Source organism: Xiphophorus maculatus, chromosome 16 (genome assembly GCF_002775205.1).
Source record: "Xiphophorus maculatus strain JP 163 A chromosome 16, X_maculatus-5.0-male, whole genome shotgun sequence".
Classification (NCBI taxonomy): Eukaryota; Metazoa; Chordata; class Actinopteri; order Cyprinodontiformes; family Poeciliidae; genus Xiphophorus; species Xiphophorus maculatus.
The window spans coordinates 24271816-24289003 of NC_036458.1; the positions used below are offsets into that span (position 1 = coordinate 24271816).

General features: G+C 39.7%; 1 protein-coding gene and 1 long non-coding RNA gene across 2 annotated transcripts; one reads left to right on the forward strand and one right to left on the reverse strand.

Annotated features, from left to right (window-relative positions):
• Positions 1 to 864: 864 nt before the first annotated feature.
• LOC102223162 (peptide YY-A-like) lies at positions 865 to 5792 on the reverse strand. Its single transcript, XM_005811727.3, has 4 exons — positions 5651 to 5792; positions 3599 to 3805; positions 993 to 1073; positions 865 to 889 (listed from the first exon to the last, which is right to left on the reverse strand). The coding sequence occupies exons 2-4, from the start codon at positions 3784 to 3786 to the stop codon at positions 865 to 867; spliced, it is 294 nt and encodes a 97-aa protein (XP_005811784.1). The 5' UTR covers positions 3787 to 3805; positions 5651 to 5792.
• Positions 3134 to 4347, forward strand: LOC111611635. The gene is made up of 3 exons (XR_002754137.1): positions 3134 to 3289; positions 4055 to 4144; positions 4260 to 4347. It is a non-coding gene; the product is annotated as an uncharacterized LOC111611635 (long non-coding RNA).
• Positions 5793 to 17188: the final 11396 nt, after the last annotated feature.

A 17188-nucleotide genomic window follows, 5' to 3' on the forward strand; every position in this document is an offset into this window, starting at 1 on the left:
GTTGAGTGTCAGCAGCCACACCCAGACCTGGTTACAGCCAGACCTTTAGAACCAGCCTATTGTACAGAAACTGAAATTATGACATAGAGATAAAGATCTCAGAAAGTAACACATCAGGTCTTCATCTGAATAAATTAAAGAACAGTTGAAAAATTTGAGTAATGTTCCTCCTTTTTGTGTATTTTGTCTATGTATATGTTTTATGTGTTTTAGCTCCATAACCTCGATGTCTGACCATTTTCATGGTAAAATTGGTTTGAATCTGGATTTGCGCCCCCGTGTGGCTGTTTGTGTGTTTGTTTCTGTTCTGCGATGGATTCTCTTTATCTTTTGGTAAAAGATCCTGTGACAGTGAGGACACCACTGTTTGTATGACATCGTGTTTTGAATTACTAACTATCATGATGTTACACAAACTTATGACAACATGTTAATATTGGTCTTCTACACCGTGCAGCTCAACCTGTTCCAGACTTTCATCCCATAACAAGGACGTCATAAACAAACGTTAGTCACACAGAAAATGGTTTTATTCACACCCTCTGTTCTTCCTCTCGACAGTGGCAACAGCGAAACAGAATGTCTTCACGACACAGTGATGGAGGGACACAAAGACACGGCTCCCCGTTCGACTGGCTGCTCTGACCTCACATGTTTTAATCTGGACACTGACTTACGGCACAGCACTGTTAGAACAACAACGTTGTCGAAATGACGAGAGACAGAGAGAGAGCTTGTGCTCCGGTCAGCGATGGTCATTCTGTTGGCTTTAGAGGGGGTGAGAGGCACCTGTTGGCTCCTCCAGGTGCATTCTGGGAAGGCCCCAGAAGAGAAGCACTATGAGGAGGAAGGAGGGCTGCAGCGTCACCACATGAAAGAGTCATCGTATCTGTTGAGAGGCAGACAGAGAGAAGCCAGTCAGCGTCTGGTTCCTCCACACACACACACACACGCCCACGCACGCTCCCCCCAGGGTGGATGAGGTGCTCCACCTTGATCTCTGGTCTCTGCTGCTGTCGCCTCCAAACAGCAGTTCTTCGACCACGTCCTCCTGAGCCGAGCGCTTCCCATATCTGCAGAGGGGAACAGACACATTAAATCTGAGTTTAAATCCAATTAAACTGCAGTTTTATCAAAGATAAAATGTGTTTTCAATTGTATAATAACTCTTATATGACATAATTTATCTTGTCAATAGGATGTAGAATGTACACAATAAGTGAAGTGAGTGTTTGTGTGGAAAGCTGTGATGCAGAGTTACAGTCATTGTCCCCCTTTCACTCTTATCACCTTTACTTAAGGTGGGGCATCTGGGGCATTTGGGGCATCAGGGGCATCTGTTGCTCATGTGAAGCCATTGCATGGTTTACCACACAGTAGACTGCGGGTGTTTTTCTAAGAGAAACAACAAAACTCCCGCAGCCCGAGCTGCAGCTCCTGTTTTTCCATCAACACACTCCACCATCACAGCATCCAATCTTACGCTCCGCTTCTTCATCTCAGTCTGTTGTGTGTGTGTGTGTGTGTGTGTTGGGGTGTGCATGTGGGTGTGTGTGTGTGTGTATGTGCTGCCTTGCAGGGAAGCAATCAGGCAAAAAATACACATTTGGATTCCCAGCTGTTACCGTCTCATACTGTAGGATGTTTTCCATGTCTCATAATGGTCAATTCTGCACCATAAATCTCCAGAGTCGGTCCAGCCAATATTTTCTACCTGCATGACTGTTATTATCTCATTTCTACTTTCATCTGAGACAATAGTGAAAACTTTAAACCTCATGTGCATCTCTTTTATGTTGCCGCACAAATATTCACATACTGTATATTTGTTAAAATAACTCCACTCAGTGGCACATTTCACTTGATCGGAGAATGCTATTTTTAATAACTGTAGAGTATTTTATTTTTTCTTGGTTGTAAGTTTGCTTTTACTGTGAAGTCTCATTTAATTTTTCTGTTTTCATATTTTTACCATAGTTTGAATCTGCGTGCTTCACCAATACAGATATCCTGACTGGTTTTTAATTTTTACCCTCCGATGTGGAATTTAGTCAGTTCTGTTACGAACACAGATACAAGTACCTTTAAAATAAAATAAGGTATTACAGTTCAATATTTCTTCCAAATTCTTTCTGAAAATGTTTTTTTTTTTTTTGTGAAAATGACTAACTGTGAGTCTGGTTCAGAGCCAGCCCAAGGAATAAGTGAATTGAGCACAAGGTCCCTGGGCTTCAGGGGCCCCATAAATGCTTAAACATAGACAACATATCTAGAAGTTCAACATTTGATTACTGAAAATGAGTATACTATTAAATTTGATTTAACCATTTCAACGGAGATCAATTGAAACATTTCAAATTGTTTATCATTTAAATTTAGGATTTAAAGAAATTGGACATTTTTATGTTGTGAAAGTACAAATAATAATCTTTGTAGTTTGTTGTGTTACCATAGCTACAATCCGATGCTAGTGAGTTCAGTCTTGGTGGTTGAGTTTTATTTGTTCACAAATACATCTCAGCAAATAACCAATTATCAGTGACTGATTTTAAGCTTGGCCTATAAAACTTGGCTTCCTGTCCCAGATTCCACCAAATGTACAGATTTGATTTATTTCTCTGTTACCTTTGTTGTTTATCTTAGCACTTACATTTTGAAAGCACACAAAAGTGTTTTGTGTGCTTTTGTCATATTCAGACAAAAAGCACACAGAACACAAAAATAATTCCACTCTCCCACAGTTTCCTATAAGTAAGGCTCTGCTCTTTAAACTCAGTGGTGTGTATATGAAGCAGGAGAGTGGGATCAGTAACGAATTTTATTGGTCACAAAGTGTTTTCATAAACAAGTCTCCAGAAAGACATAAAAGAAACAAATGTGTTTTTCTTGACTGCATTCTTCCAGCCTTCAAGTATCAATAAGCTATTTAACTTTCATGAATGAGAGCAGATGGCCCCTGAGCCAGACTGCTTTAAATAAAAAAGCTCAACACTGCATTGCACCTGAGAACATCAGGCCTGGATTTGGCCCTGATAACTAAATTTGGGATTCTCTCTGGGTCCATCTTTCTAACTTTTATTGCTCTGCTGCTGTAGATTTGGGGGCCTGGAGGTTCAGGGGAAGAACCGTAATCTGATCAGAGCGGCTTCAGCTAGCTGCATGCATGGAGGAACCCCACGTTGTCGACGCTGTGGGCAGGACTGGGGAAGCGGCTGCTGTTGTGACTCAATCAAAGAAAAATGTATATGATCTCATGTGGAAAAGTTGAAAGAAAAAACTAAATTCAAGGGTAATTCTTTTATCCTAATGCAGTTTTTTGTATTTATTTTTAACGTCTTGAGTTGGGGGGGGGGGTCTACCTGCAAAATGGTGGAAGTTGTTCAGTGGTAAAATAAAAAAAAAAAAGTTAGCAATTAGAAAATGATAATGTCATGAAATGGATTTCTGCAGATTGCAAGGTCATCAGAATAGAATGAATTCTTTTACAGTTTTAAAAGACGGACTTTTTCTTTCTGTCATCATTAATGAAACTAAAACGAGTTCCACACATCTGCCCTGAACCGCCGTGCCCTGCTGGACATGGAGGACGCGCACTGACCTCTGCCTGGTGATCAGGTTGATGTAGTGTCTCAGGGCCGTGTAGTACTTGGCCAGTTCTTCAGGCGGAGCGTCCTCTCCAGGGTTCTCTGGCTTTGGAGGGTAGGCGTCTGCCAGCGCTCCCAGACAGACCAGCACACACAGCACAGCGGCCACCAGCATCGTCCATGGCCTCAGCATCGCAGCCATCTGCAGTAGTTGGCCCAAGCTGCCAGAACAAAACATAGAAAATACAAATAAAATGGGGAAAAAGAGAAAAGTGGAAACAAAATTGATTTACTATTTTTAAGAGCATGATATTTGGAAGTTCTTAGAGAGGTTTTGAATTCTAAAAAAAAGGGGTTTATTAATATGAGGATATTTTGATAACAATGACTGGTGTCTCTTAGACTTTGCTGATGTTCATGGGTGTTTGTGTAAATATCAAACTGAACTAAAGCATTGATTCTGTGTGCAGGAGGCAGACGAGTCAACTTCTGAGGAAGCTGAAACCCTTCGCTGTGTGCAGGAGATCATTCTGCGGTTATTGCTGTCTGCAGGAGCAGAGGTCAGTGTGCTCTTCAAAATTTGGCAAAATCCTTGGAAAGAATGTGAAAATGTTTCCATCTGCTATGGGCTTCATAGCAAGCTGTTCTCCATTATGAACTGTTCGCTTTGTTCAGGACGGCTGACCTGTCTGCAACAGATCCACCCAGACCCAGCTCTGCTGTAACCACAAATATCACAGCAGGGTTTCCTTCTGCCTGTAGCCATTCTTTATAAAGAGCAAAACTCTGTCTACAGTCCATGGAACTCATCCCTGAACACCTGTAGACAAGTTGCAGTGCATTTGTCTCTTTGTTAATTAGAGAATATTTAAAATCCTAAAAGTTTGATTTTATTCTCATAATTTGCTCTTTTTTATTGTCTTATTTAAAATAAATACGTGATATAAAAAAAAACACGTCACTTCTGTCTCAATTTTGATTTGGTATAAATGTAAATATATAATCACTGAAAGTCTACAGCGGGCCTCCTACTAAATACCGTTTATTGAACTATTAAATATCATCCTGGATATCCTGTGTTCTGGTCACAGATGGGTGTTTACACATCCTGCTTCAGTGGAGGTTATGCAGATGTTTTTTACCCACCTTTATAGGCGACCAATTAAAGTAACCTTCTATGTGCTACAAGGAAATTATTAATTTTTTTAGTTTTTTATGTGTGTGTTTTTCTGTTGTTTCTTTTTTACTCTTTTTAACCCAATAAATAATTGCTAACTAGCAGAAGTTTCCTCAGAAATGTTCTGGCCTCTTCAGGAATAAATCTGTCATACTTTGAAAAAGAAGTAATGTAGCCTAATGACGTCAGAACCAACATACCTTCAAGGAGAAAGTTTTCAATTAAATATGCAGCTAAATTTAATTTCACATGAGATCCCTTCATGCATTCATGGAAAATGACAAACGGACAAATAATTTGAATGCTTAGTTAAACATTATTCTTCTTATTATTATTATCATAAGACTCGTGCATATGTGTCGTCCCAAATCTTCGAATACTTTCAAAAATATACTGCATGTTGTCTTGTTCGCTCCTTTTCTCGCACTAAGTGAGGAGACCTCTGCTCCTTCAATGAGCTGTAACAGGTTGGGGGCTGTAACGCGCTGCAGGACGTTACTTCAGATCATTCTGGGCTCAGACTGTGGCTGAGGCCCGACCTGCCGAGTCTCTGTAGAGTAATGATTTCTCCGAGACAGGAAAAGAGAAAAGCAAAGCACGGAAGCGAGGTCCGGGCCCAAACGGAGTCCAGAGCTGTCTGTGGTGCTGAACGGACTTTCATCAGAAGCTCGTTAAATTTCAGATGAGCTCTGGGAGACGAACAGAGGCTACCAGCTTCATGTCTGCAGCTAGATTCAGCTGGGAAGTAATAATAATAATAATAATAATAATAATAATAATAATGTACAAAAACCTGGTAGCAGACGCTCCAAAGCTGCACAGTAAGGCTCTTAACGACATGCTGACTAGTTGAACTGAAGGGAGAAGCTGGAGGTGGATGGAGACTTACTTTGTGAAGTTCCAGGCAGCAGCTGGAGCCACAGGTGGTTTCTGACGGCAGCAGAGGCTCTGGGTTCTGCAGTCCTTCTCTTCCTCTCCTCCTCGGTGAGATCTCACTCTGCAGGTCGACGCACCTTGGTTCCAACCTGCAGCTGAAGTGATTTATATGGTTTTGTGCCAGCAGAGATGGGAGGGGTTAGACCAGGAGAGTGACTGCGTCAGATGGTGCTGATGATGGAGACATTACTAATGCGTTAGTTGTGTGTTTCTGATGCAGCCAACAGATGACATTTTGAGCCAAGACATTCAGAAAGTCGTGTTCATTGGAAATTTTATACTTGCGTTGTGTGAAACCAACTTCCAGATGGTCCAAACTGGGTCATCCAGCTATCATGTAGGTGTTTATGTTTGTGTCAACCAAGATTACAGTTTCCCAACAGCAACTTGACCCACATCTCTACTGTGAAAGCAAATAGAGCAGCTTATATTTTAATATGAACCACAAATGGTTTTGCTCCTCTAAAGCAGCGTTGGCTCTGAAAAGCTCTTTTTGTTGTGAACAATGGGTCTTGGTATTTTGCTGCCCACTTTAGTTTTGTATTTGGATCATTTTGAAGTTTTGTTTACCATCAAGAATCTTTTCCAGATCCTCTGAGCCACAGTCCTCTACAACTTTTAAAATGGGTTTGGGGTTTAGCCAACGGCTCAGGGTCCTAAACAAAGCCTGAAGATCCAAAAGGCCCAGACTGTATTTATGAAGCTGGCCGTGGGTTGCCTTGAAATTTTAAATCAAAATTGAAATGTGGACCATGAAGTGCACAGGAAGTCAGAGCACCGAAGGCATGAACAGCAGTAAAGTGTCTCTGCCGTCGGTTTTAGTCAGCAGCCTCACTGCAGCGTTCTGTCAGACTGAAGGCGAGTCAGGGAGCTTTGATTCAACAAATAAAAAGACTATTACAGCAGATCTAGCTCATTCTGTGATACAATTGGTCTCAACTTAGCAATGATCCTTAAATGTTTTATTAGTTATGAATAAATATTTTACAGTGATTGTCAAAAGATGAGGAAATGTCAAAGAAGACACCCAGATTTGTGAGACCAGTTTTCACAGAAGGAGCTGAAGATGTGAGATGCTTCTTGATTAAATGTTTTTATTATGGTGTATATTCAAATATGTTAAAAGATATATTCTTTTTATTACTGGTATTGTCATAACTAAGTTCAATGTGCAGTTTTGTAACCAAAACAATGTCTTTAGCAGATTACTTTGATCACATGAGATAAAGTTTGTGTCTTCTTTAGATTCCAAGAGCAGAATGTGGCAGGAATGGACCTTACCAAGCTCCGCCCACAACCGACCCACGTGACCGCAAGTCTCACAAGCAAAGCCTCCCAGCGCGTTGTTTCTATGTAAACATGACTCGATTGGTGCATAATTTCTACTGGATTTTCACAATATATCAGCTACTAAATGGACAGAGGAACTAACAAGTTCATGTCATCATCTGGGAGGAGGTTACTGGTTTCTCAGTCACAAACTGGTTGCAAACCTGAGGCCAGCAGGTGTCAGTCAGTTATGGTAGATCTGAACTTTGACCTCAATATGAGAAGCTACAGACTGATAGGAGGAACCAAAGAGCTCTGTAAAGGTAAAGGCAAATCTTCTGAAGCTGGGATATAATTAATTTAATTTCACATAATTACCACGGTAGAAGCCATTTGTTTGTTAAAATTTTATGAAATATATTTGTTCTATTTGATGTTTGTTGTGAATGACGTAAACTCACAAACGAACGAGGTAATTAGTCCAACGTTTAGAAACTACAGCGGCTGTAAATCGCCACAGCAAAGGGAAACAAAGGTAAAATAACCTGAACAGGTGATCAACTCAAAATCACTCCTACCTTTTTACTCTCTCTCTCGTTGTAGTTAAAGCACACCTGTTACCATGGCAACCGCCTGCGCCCCGCAAGACGAGCAAAGATTACGTTAAAAACATAACATTCAGCCTGTTATGATATCAAGTTTCCAGGCTTGATATTTATTTCTCGATTATTAATCAGCGCTTCCCTGAACACAGCGATGGTTGATGGACTAGCTGTACTTGGTGCTAGCGTGGCTAACAAGAGTTACAGTTTAGTCCAAAGGCTTTTCTGCTAGAATAAAATCTTTAGTGTATGTCAGATACAGACACATTGCATATTGATCTGTTTAGCTAACGTAAGACTGTGTAGCAGACAGGCTTCAAGGTGTAGAAGTTGTATCAGTTCTGCCATTATGCTGTACTTGGCTAACGGGAAGCTAAGTGTGTTTGTGAGACGGCCACGCACGTGATCACGTAGAATGGGCATCAGCCAATGAAAAGCGGCCCCTCTGGTAATGTCCATGCCTTCAGGCTGTGAATCTGATGTCTAAGTCAGATGAAGATGAGGATGATGATAATGATGGGGCCTGTTAATGGTTACTAGGAGACGAGGTCAAACTTAGGTCACTTTCACTTGAAACAGCAGCAGCATTTTAACAGCTTCCCTTCTTCTGTATCAGATTTAAAAGAGTTCCACTGAGGATTTATTATCAGGTTCGATGACATTAGAGCTACTGCCTCTTGGTTATGAGGCTGCTGTTTACTCTCTAATTTCCTTTTATCGACTGGACAGAAGTTAAAATGTCAGCTTTTTCCAACCCACTCACGTTCAGTGACGGACAGAGGATTTGTGTTGCAGTCAGATCTTCCCTCGAGCCTCTTCTCCATTCTGGCATTGACTAATTGATTTTTATTCAAAGATACAAATATCTAACACAAAGGATTCATCAGAATCAAGAACTCAAATTACAGCTGCAATCCTCAAGTTGAGCATTTTCTCATCAGATCAATACTTCTGATTGATCCTCCTTTATCTGGCCATGTCCATCCATCCATCCATTTTCTTACACCCTTGACCCTAGTGGGGTCGGTGGGTGCTGGTGCCTATCTGGCCATGTCATTAAGGTAAAAACTAAGTTGATCCCAATCTTAACAGAAACTCGAAGCATGCTGTGAGAATACAATAGAGTCCAGTGTGGTTAGAGGGAGATGGAGGTAAACTGTGGGTATTTATTTAGCTTCAAACATTGTGGAGCCAAAAAGCAACAAGAGTATTCTCAAACAAACATTTCCAAGCTGCTACCAGAGACTGTTATTGAGACCTGCCTGAGATTTCAGAGTGTTTCTGATAAGAACACAGCAAAACAGAAGCTAACCAACCAAACCAGATGTTTTCTAGCTTTGGGAAGAAGAAAACGTGTGGGGTTGACGATTTATGCATAATCCAATCATTTTAACCCATTGAAACATCTCTGTAGCATTCTGACAGTTTAGACCTGAACACGCCCTCTGGCAGAAACCATGTGAAACATCTGACTCAACTTATTTAGCTACTTAGCTTGTTATGAATTTTTAAAAAATTATTAACGTTGATTTAGGCGACAGTGTCAACAGCGGTAGCAGAATCTGACACATTCACTTTTACCACCAGCTGATGTTGAGGAAGGTGAGGATCTTGGCGAAACTGTTCTTGGGCTCATGGAAAGCCCAAAAATCTTTGAATCTCTATTCTTGACGAAGGGACTTGCCAGTGCCTGACTGCTTCCACCTCGGCTGCATCTGCCTGGATTTCACCCTGGTGCTGATGAGGATGTTCAGGGTCCTCATCCTGGCCCAGCACCAGATCTACATGCTGTCATGTAGATGTTGGAGAACTTGACGATTACAACACAGCTGCAGAGAACGACTGTGGAGCAGGTGAGGAAACCAAAGGGTTAGTCACACACTAAACATGCTTAGTTTAGAGGAGTGTGACTAAAGACTTGTGTGGGGTTGCTCACTGGAGAGACAATTTCACTTTCTTCTAAGCACACAAAACCCCCTGTGCCTCAGTACTTATCTGCAGGCTTATCTGAGAAGACCCTTAAAGTGTCTCCTCAGTGACAACCATCCTTCCTGGTTGTACTCAGTTGCTTACACAGAGGAATTTCACTCTAATGAAAATTCAGACAAATTATAGTTTTCCACACAGATTAATATACTAAACATATGGATTTACTATCACAGGGGGGCAGTAGTGAGTAAACCTTTGGGTTTACATAGAAGTAGAATGTAACGGTGGATCAATGTGTGTTTATTAAGCTGCAGACAGGATGAGTTTATTGCCTGGGTTATCTAGTAGCCGTCGATATGAACTCGTCTTCCCGAAGCACCAGTGGAAGAATAAATGAACTGTTCAGCTGTCTCCTTTTTGCCTGGTTCTGTCAGTGAGGTAATCCGCCAATGGAGACATTATCCACAAGCCTCTCCACTGAGGAGCCTGTTTAGGGACTTCAGGTAAACACATCCACAAGTTCTTCCACCTCTATCTGGGACGGTATGGTCCACATTATGGGAGTAATATGAAGATGGAAGTCCTGGTAACAGGTTTTATTTGAACTTTATTTGCCAGAATGTGTCCAGACAAAACATAATACTAAGATAATACTAAGATTCTCTACATTAGTACTATTGTCCTAGAGACAACAATCTCTCTCTTGTGTGAATTCAAAAGCAAAATGTCAACATTTAAAAGATAATACCATTCTTACTCAAATGTGTTTGTATACAAGGGCCAGAAAATCTACTGCAAGAAGAAGCCAGAGCATCAGACATGTTACCAGACAGCTACTTTAGGTTCTGGGCTTTTGGTACCAGCTGGTGTAACTGCTAATTACAAATGACGTATTTAGCGAGATGAATTATAAAGCTGTGGATTAGAAGGTAGGACAGGATATGTAACAGTAAACTGTTAAATTATTGGAAAGCTGTGAAATCAAGTTTGAGTTTCCACACCAAGAAATTAAACCTAATAATTTAAATGTGATTATTTTTGCTGCAATATAATATAGTTCAGCAATAAGCAGAAATGAATTGATATGTATTAAATTTAAGAGAGCCAACACACACACACAGAAGCACACACCCCTACACGTCTAAGTCAGGCCACTTTGATTAAGCCTTTATTGGAAAGGAGGAAATTTATTACGGAAATCAGAATAAGAAATATTCTTTCAGTTTGGACCATGACTATACTTCATATTTTCTCAAATCACCCTGGAAGCCATCTCAGTCATTGTCTCCCAGAGTCTAATCTTCTGTCATGTGGAGAAACCAGAACAAACATGTCTCAATTCTCCATCTTTGTCAATTCACTGAGCAAACTTGGGAGCCAAAAGCTCAGTAAGAGAACATTAACGTGTGTGCTTAATGGAGTGAGTCGCTCTGTTTGGAGAAACCGGAGCAGCATAGTTCCTTCCTGAAATGCTGCCTGTATTAACCTGCTGCTGAGAAGCTATTAGATATGATGGCTCCTGTGTGTGTGTGGTTGCGTGTGTGTGTGTCACTGTGTGGTTATTTCCCTAAGAGCTTCCGTTTGTCTGGCCACAGTTGTTTTATCGGGATCTGCCTTGAGTTGTAAAAAATCAATGAGGAGAGATTTTAAAAAATGACATAGCTGACATTCCTCTGTTTTATTCTTTGTTTTTTTTCCCCCACAAAAATGCACAAACATCAAACTCAAACTCCAAACCCGGTCCTCAGATCTACTCCTGCTTTGGGTGTTTCCTTGCTGCCAAACACCTGAAAGGCTGATTAACAGCTTCTGCAGCATTTGGTGCCTCCAGAGGAGGTCATGCAGTCATTTGAATCAAGTGTGCTGGAACAGAGACAAATCTAAATCATGAAGGCTAAGGGTACTTAAGGGCCAGGTGTGGGAACATCTGATTTAAGGTATGAGGTGCTGCACATAAATCTGTCAAGCCCACCTACCCTACCAAGTAATTTATTACTCATTTTAAGTTCTATAAGTTTAATATGTTTGATGAGCTTTCCAAAAATCAACAGAATTCAGATTTTTCTGCATTCTTTTCAAAGCATATTAGACAAATGATCAACTTGCAGAAGCCTTCCAGTTAGGTAAGCATAAATGTGATTTAGTTTTTGCAGGAGCTGCAGTAATTAGCACGCTGTTAGCCGTCTCATGTGGAACCAAAACTAGAATGAACAAGTAGAAAGTAAATGTCAGTATTCCCTCAAAGGTCAGTGCTCACTGTGCATATTTACAAAATTCACTATAAATAGTCTGTTTTAATTGCCCTGAGTATGTCAGTCCAGTGTCCAAAATAATGTTGACATTTTATGCTTCTGCAAAGCACCATCATATATAACCATGTTGTTTCTGGACTAGAGAGGGATGATCTCATTTCCAAGCTCCTGCTCAGGCTGAGCCAGAGAGATTCAGGCCATCACAGATTTCCTCATCACCACGGAAACTGAGCAAACCGGAAAGAGAACCGGAAAACAAAAATAAGAGCTAAAGAGAAACCCAGCAAACCACCTCAACTGTCAAGAGGAGAGTTCAGTTTGACTCACTTTATTTATATAGTACCGATGTAGCACAAATATCATTTCAAGGCGCTTTACAAAATATAAAAGAAATTGCAAAGTGCTTTGATCTGCGTGTGGTGAGAGATTAATACAATTAAAAACTGTAACATGGGATAATGTGGAATAAGTGAAGCACTGTGAGTTTTTTCCTGATGTACTCTCAGTGCAAATGTATTCTGTCATTTGTAATTTCTTTTTCAGACATGAAAGAGAGAAAAAAATGCGTAAAATTGGAAGCTGGTTGTGATATAAAAAAAATCAAAGATCTTATTTTCAATCCACAGCGTCCGGCTCAAACTTTTACGTCTTCACCTACATAAGTGGTGCTGTGTGATGGAAAACTGTAACTGCAAATACATTCTACACTTTTCATTTCTTTATTGAAAAGTTGAAAGTACAAAACCAAAGTAATAAATATATTGATATTGTTTATCATGCTAGCGAAGCCATCATGTTTGCTTTTGTCCAAATTCATCTTTTTAACTGTGCTGTGGTGTTTTTTGTTTTTTTTTTCTCATTTGGCCTCTGACCTTTTCCCAGCGCACTGCACAGTCTACTATGTCCTTCTACTATGACCAAGACAAATGTGGACAAATATTACAATATTTTGTATAATATCAAGGAGACTTCCTCCAATTTAGATCTTCCTGTCCAAAGCAAATCCTCTCTAATGTTGTTCTACTTCAGCAGTTTTTACTTCCATCTGACTGTAATTTGCTTTTGCGTAATCTCAGCATAATCACTGAGCTTATTGATGGTTTAAAAAACACAAGAACATTTTCATATTAACCTCTCTGTGTCAATTTGTGTGTGTGTGTGTGTGTGTGTGTGTGTGTGTGTGTGTGTGTGTGTGTGTGTGTGTGTGTGCATCAGATGTTATCGGCAGCAGCGCTGTAAAGGTTGAAAGCGCTCAGAGCAGGAAGCAAGAGTGGCAGGAAACATTTAAAAAGTACTGATAAACCCACAGTACAGTCCCTGTCACTGAGCATCAACAGACACTGCTGCACACACACACATGCACCCCCTCACACACACACATTCAAAGTCACATAACTAAGACATAGAACATAGAACAACATTGTAGAGTTTGTTCTGTCTTCATTGAACCTTGAAGAAAGTTAAAAGCCACAACTAATGCTGCTGGTATGTTGCCTGAAACAGATATATGCATTTTTAAACATAAACACACAAACACGCACATGCACCCCCCCACACCCCCCCCACACACACAGCTTTTAAAGGCTGTCTCCTGTCTGGATGCTTGGGAGCCTTTCGGTGTTTATCCAGTCTGGGATTGGTTTATCTCCATCTCTGCTCTGTCAAGACAATATGCCGTCCACAGTTTGCTGATAAGCCATATCAGCACTAAGAACACATCGCTCCAATGAATCCGTGTCTATGCCTGACCTTTATTCAAATCATTAATGTATTTTTTGCATGCAGGTGTTTCTGTTTTCCCTCCTCTGAACATCAGTGAAAGAAGCACACTGTGGCGCCTCACAACATGCAGGCCTGAGGCTCTTCCCACTAATTAAACAGAAGAACAGATATTATTACAGCCATGATTAATGAGCTCGACTTCCATCGCTATTTCCTTACATGTTTTGTTTACCTTTCATCACTAAGCAGTAAATGAATTTGTCTAGCAGCCAGCTTTATCATCTGTTCCTGATGATGACTGTGGTGTTAAGGTCTGTCATGGCGTCTCAGGACTTGGCAACACAAGAGAGAGAACAGAAACACACACCGCCTTGCAATAGTTGCATTCGTTGAACGTAAATTAATTGTTGTTTTTTGTTTCTTTCTTTTATTGTAATGTCTTTAGACTCACTCAAAAAAATACAACAAGGGCGTGCCGTGGTGGCGTAGCGGTTAGCGTGACCCATATTGGAGGCCTTCAGTCCTCGACGCAGCCGTCGCGGGTTTGACTCCCAGACCCAACGACATTTGCCGCATGTCTTCCCCCTCTCCTTCCCTGTTTCCTGTCAGCCCACTGTCATATAAGGGACACTAGAGCCCACAAAAAGACCCCCTTTTTTACCCCTGGAGGGGTAAAAAAAAATACAACAAATCCCAATATACATTTTCTGTTTCACTCTTTGTAGACTACCACTGTTTTAAAAATGGATCTATCCTAACCTTTGAATCACACTTCTAAAAAGCAGTTATTTTTCTAAAAGCAAAGTAATAGAAAAAATAAAATCCCCATGAAATAAAAACAATAAAGTAAAGCAAAGCAGTTTTAAGTTTCCTACTCACTTGAGGAGCAGAATGTTAACATGTTAACAGGTTTGGGAGTGTGATTGATTGAATAAAGGATTTATTGTAAAAGGTTTGAGTGGTTGCTGCAACCAGAAAAGCATTCATTTTGGGGGGAAAAAATTAAGTTCCAAGAACTGTTAGATGAAATCACTCAATCAGGTTTATTTGTATATTGTGCACAATACAGAGAGCTGGTAAGACTATCAATAATGAAGCAGTTCTGAATGCAAATACTCTAGTGTCCTGCTCTAGCAGGCAGAATCAACACAAGTTTTATACCAAGGATCCAAACTATGGAAGAAACCAGACTTAAAACTGCAACTTCAGACTTTTCCTGTAAGTTATATATATAACTTATATATTATATATAATATGTGTGTGTGGGACGGGGTGCGTAGGCGTATGTGTGTGTGTGTGCGGGGGTGTGTTTGTGTGTGTGAGTTGAAATGGGACAACTGTTGTTGTGTGAATCTTTTTTTTTTGGCCCTCTTACTCATATTGTAACAATCTGAGCATGATGCTCCCGTTCTGTTGGATTATTTCCAGTTATAACTAACCTGAATGAGAATGCTGCATACAAACCTCAAATTATTACGTCCAATCTGGTTTGGGAATGTCTCAGGGTCTGCCAGAAAATATTGATAGGTCCTGGCTTAGGAACAAAACAAATCATTTCAATATTTACGTCCAGCTCATGTGAGTTTTGGGTTGTGTTTTTTACCATTGCATGACACCGGCAGGCCCAAAATCTGATTCCGATTCCAATACCGATATCTGAGGTTTAGTATCAAACAATATCGAGCCAAAATCAAAAAATTGTGCAGAATTAACTTAAAATATTTCATTTTAAAACACAGACATAAATGTTCTAAATTACAAATTTATTTGCTAATTCTGCACCAGTACAGCTCACCGACACACACTTCAGAATCTTGGTCAAACATGTAAAAACAACAACTTTCATTTGTTTAGTTGGTGCAATTAGAAGTAGAGCAGCCAGTGCAAAAATAAATATTAAATAAACTAATAAATACAACAGGTTGACTAGTTTGGTCAATCATGTAAAATAATCTGCAACAAACCTTCTTCCAAATGGTTCAGAAAGTGCAATTAGGAATTCAAAATTTTTGCTTTCATCTAAGTTGTGAGAGATCTTTAGTTACTGCTTAGTCCATATGTATGTAAGACATGAACTACACATGTCCTTTCAAACAATGGAGCTGGAAATACATTAAGAACTAAACCACCTGTTGCCTTTCTTGGAAAATGTGGGACTGATGTTTTTAGGGTTTTATTTCTGCTATGATGAAAACACAACATTTAACATTAGAATATTGAATCACACTAATAACATTTTTATAACAGGATTTTTTTTTAAAAAGAACTAAGCAAAAAAACTGAAGAACTTATGCTAAATGGGATAGTACTAAGGGCAGCTTTTAGGAATGGTATCATTTCAAGATTTTTTTTTCTTTTACCTTATTTGGACACTCAATATTAAATGGTTTCCAATGTGCTATTGTCATTATATTTAAAGAATCTTTACAGGTTAGTTCTAATATAGCGAGTGGTGAACCCAGAGATGTTATGTTGTCAATAAACATAAGTCTAATATGCAAAATAAAAAATCTGTTATAAGATTCAAAAAGGCAGAAAATACGTAAGTCCTTAAAAAAAAAGCTTTGTGTAAAATCAGTAAGAAAGAAGAAAGGGGCTGAAGAGAGCACGAAGAAGCCCTGGGGCTTTAGTCAGCCTTTGGCTTAATCGATAAGCTCATTTCAGCAATTGATCTCCAAACATTGTGAAGACACCTTTTACCCTCTGAGAGAAAATACTAAAACGTGCCAAGAGCAACAACAACATGTAATCTCCCAATCTGGGACAGAGAACCTCCCACTTTGGGAAACCAAACGTTTTTGGTTTCCCAAATAAACAAGTCTACTTACTTCTTATATCTTCTTAATAAACAAGTCTACATACAAGAAAATCTAAAAAAAAAAATCTTATTTAGATTTTAGTAAATATGCATGTGTCAGACTGTGCTTATTTGACATGTAAGGTGTGGGTTGATTCTTTCATGCATGTGTGAGATGTCTTTTAATCTCCATGGCAGCCATTCAGCTGTGCAAAACATATGGTTGGACCAGCACCGCCTTCGAGCCATAGCTAACATGACGTCCCCACTCGGCTCCTTCAGACTAGCCAGAAGCGATTAGCAAAACCTGGTGGAACTGTGGATATGCTGAGCTCATCTTAGGAGCTACTTCTCAGAGCAATGCTAGTAAAAACATTAAAGGGTTAATAGAGGAGTCATGTTTCAGAAAGAGCAGGAGTTTCTTAAGAAGACGGAGACTCAATTTCAGTTACAAAGTTAAATTTCTTTAAAGTCATAGTTGATATATCCAGCATTTTCATAACAACTGAAGGAAACATGGTTGCTTCATTAGGCTATAAAATGCCATCATGTGGCTGGAAAATATATGATACTGCTCCTTTAAAATCTGGATGACAGCCAAAGCTAAAATCAAGTTCAACATTTCTTCATAATTTTAGGTCCTTCTCACCATTATTATTATCCATATGAAATATGAAGAAATAATTAAAATCATCCTTACACTATACATGGCGATAAACAACAACAGATGAATGTTAATAACTATGTCATTGCAGAAAGCAGGGCCATTAAAGTAATGTGCTTCATATGAAGGTTTTATTACCTGATGTGAAGATTATTAGGTTAAAGTCAGATAAATAACATGACCTGCTTCTGTTGATGAATGTTTTGATCTAATTCCTGGAGCCTCCAAACAGCTCAGAGGTGAATGGTTTTCTGCT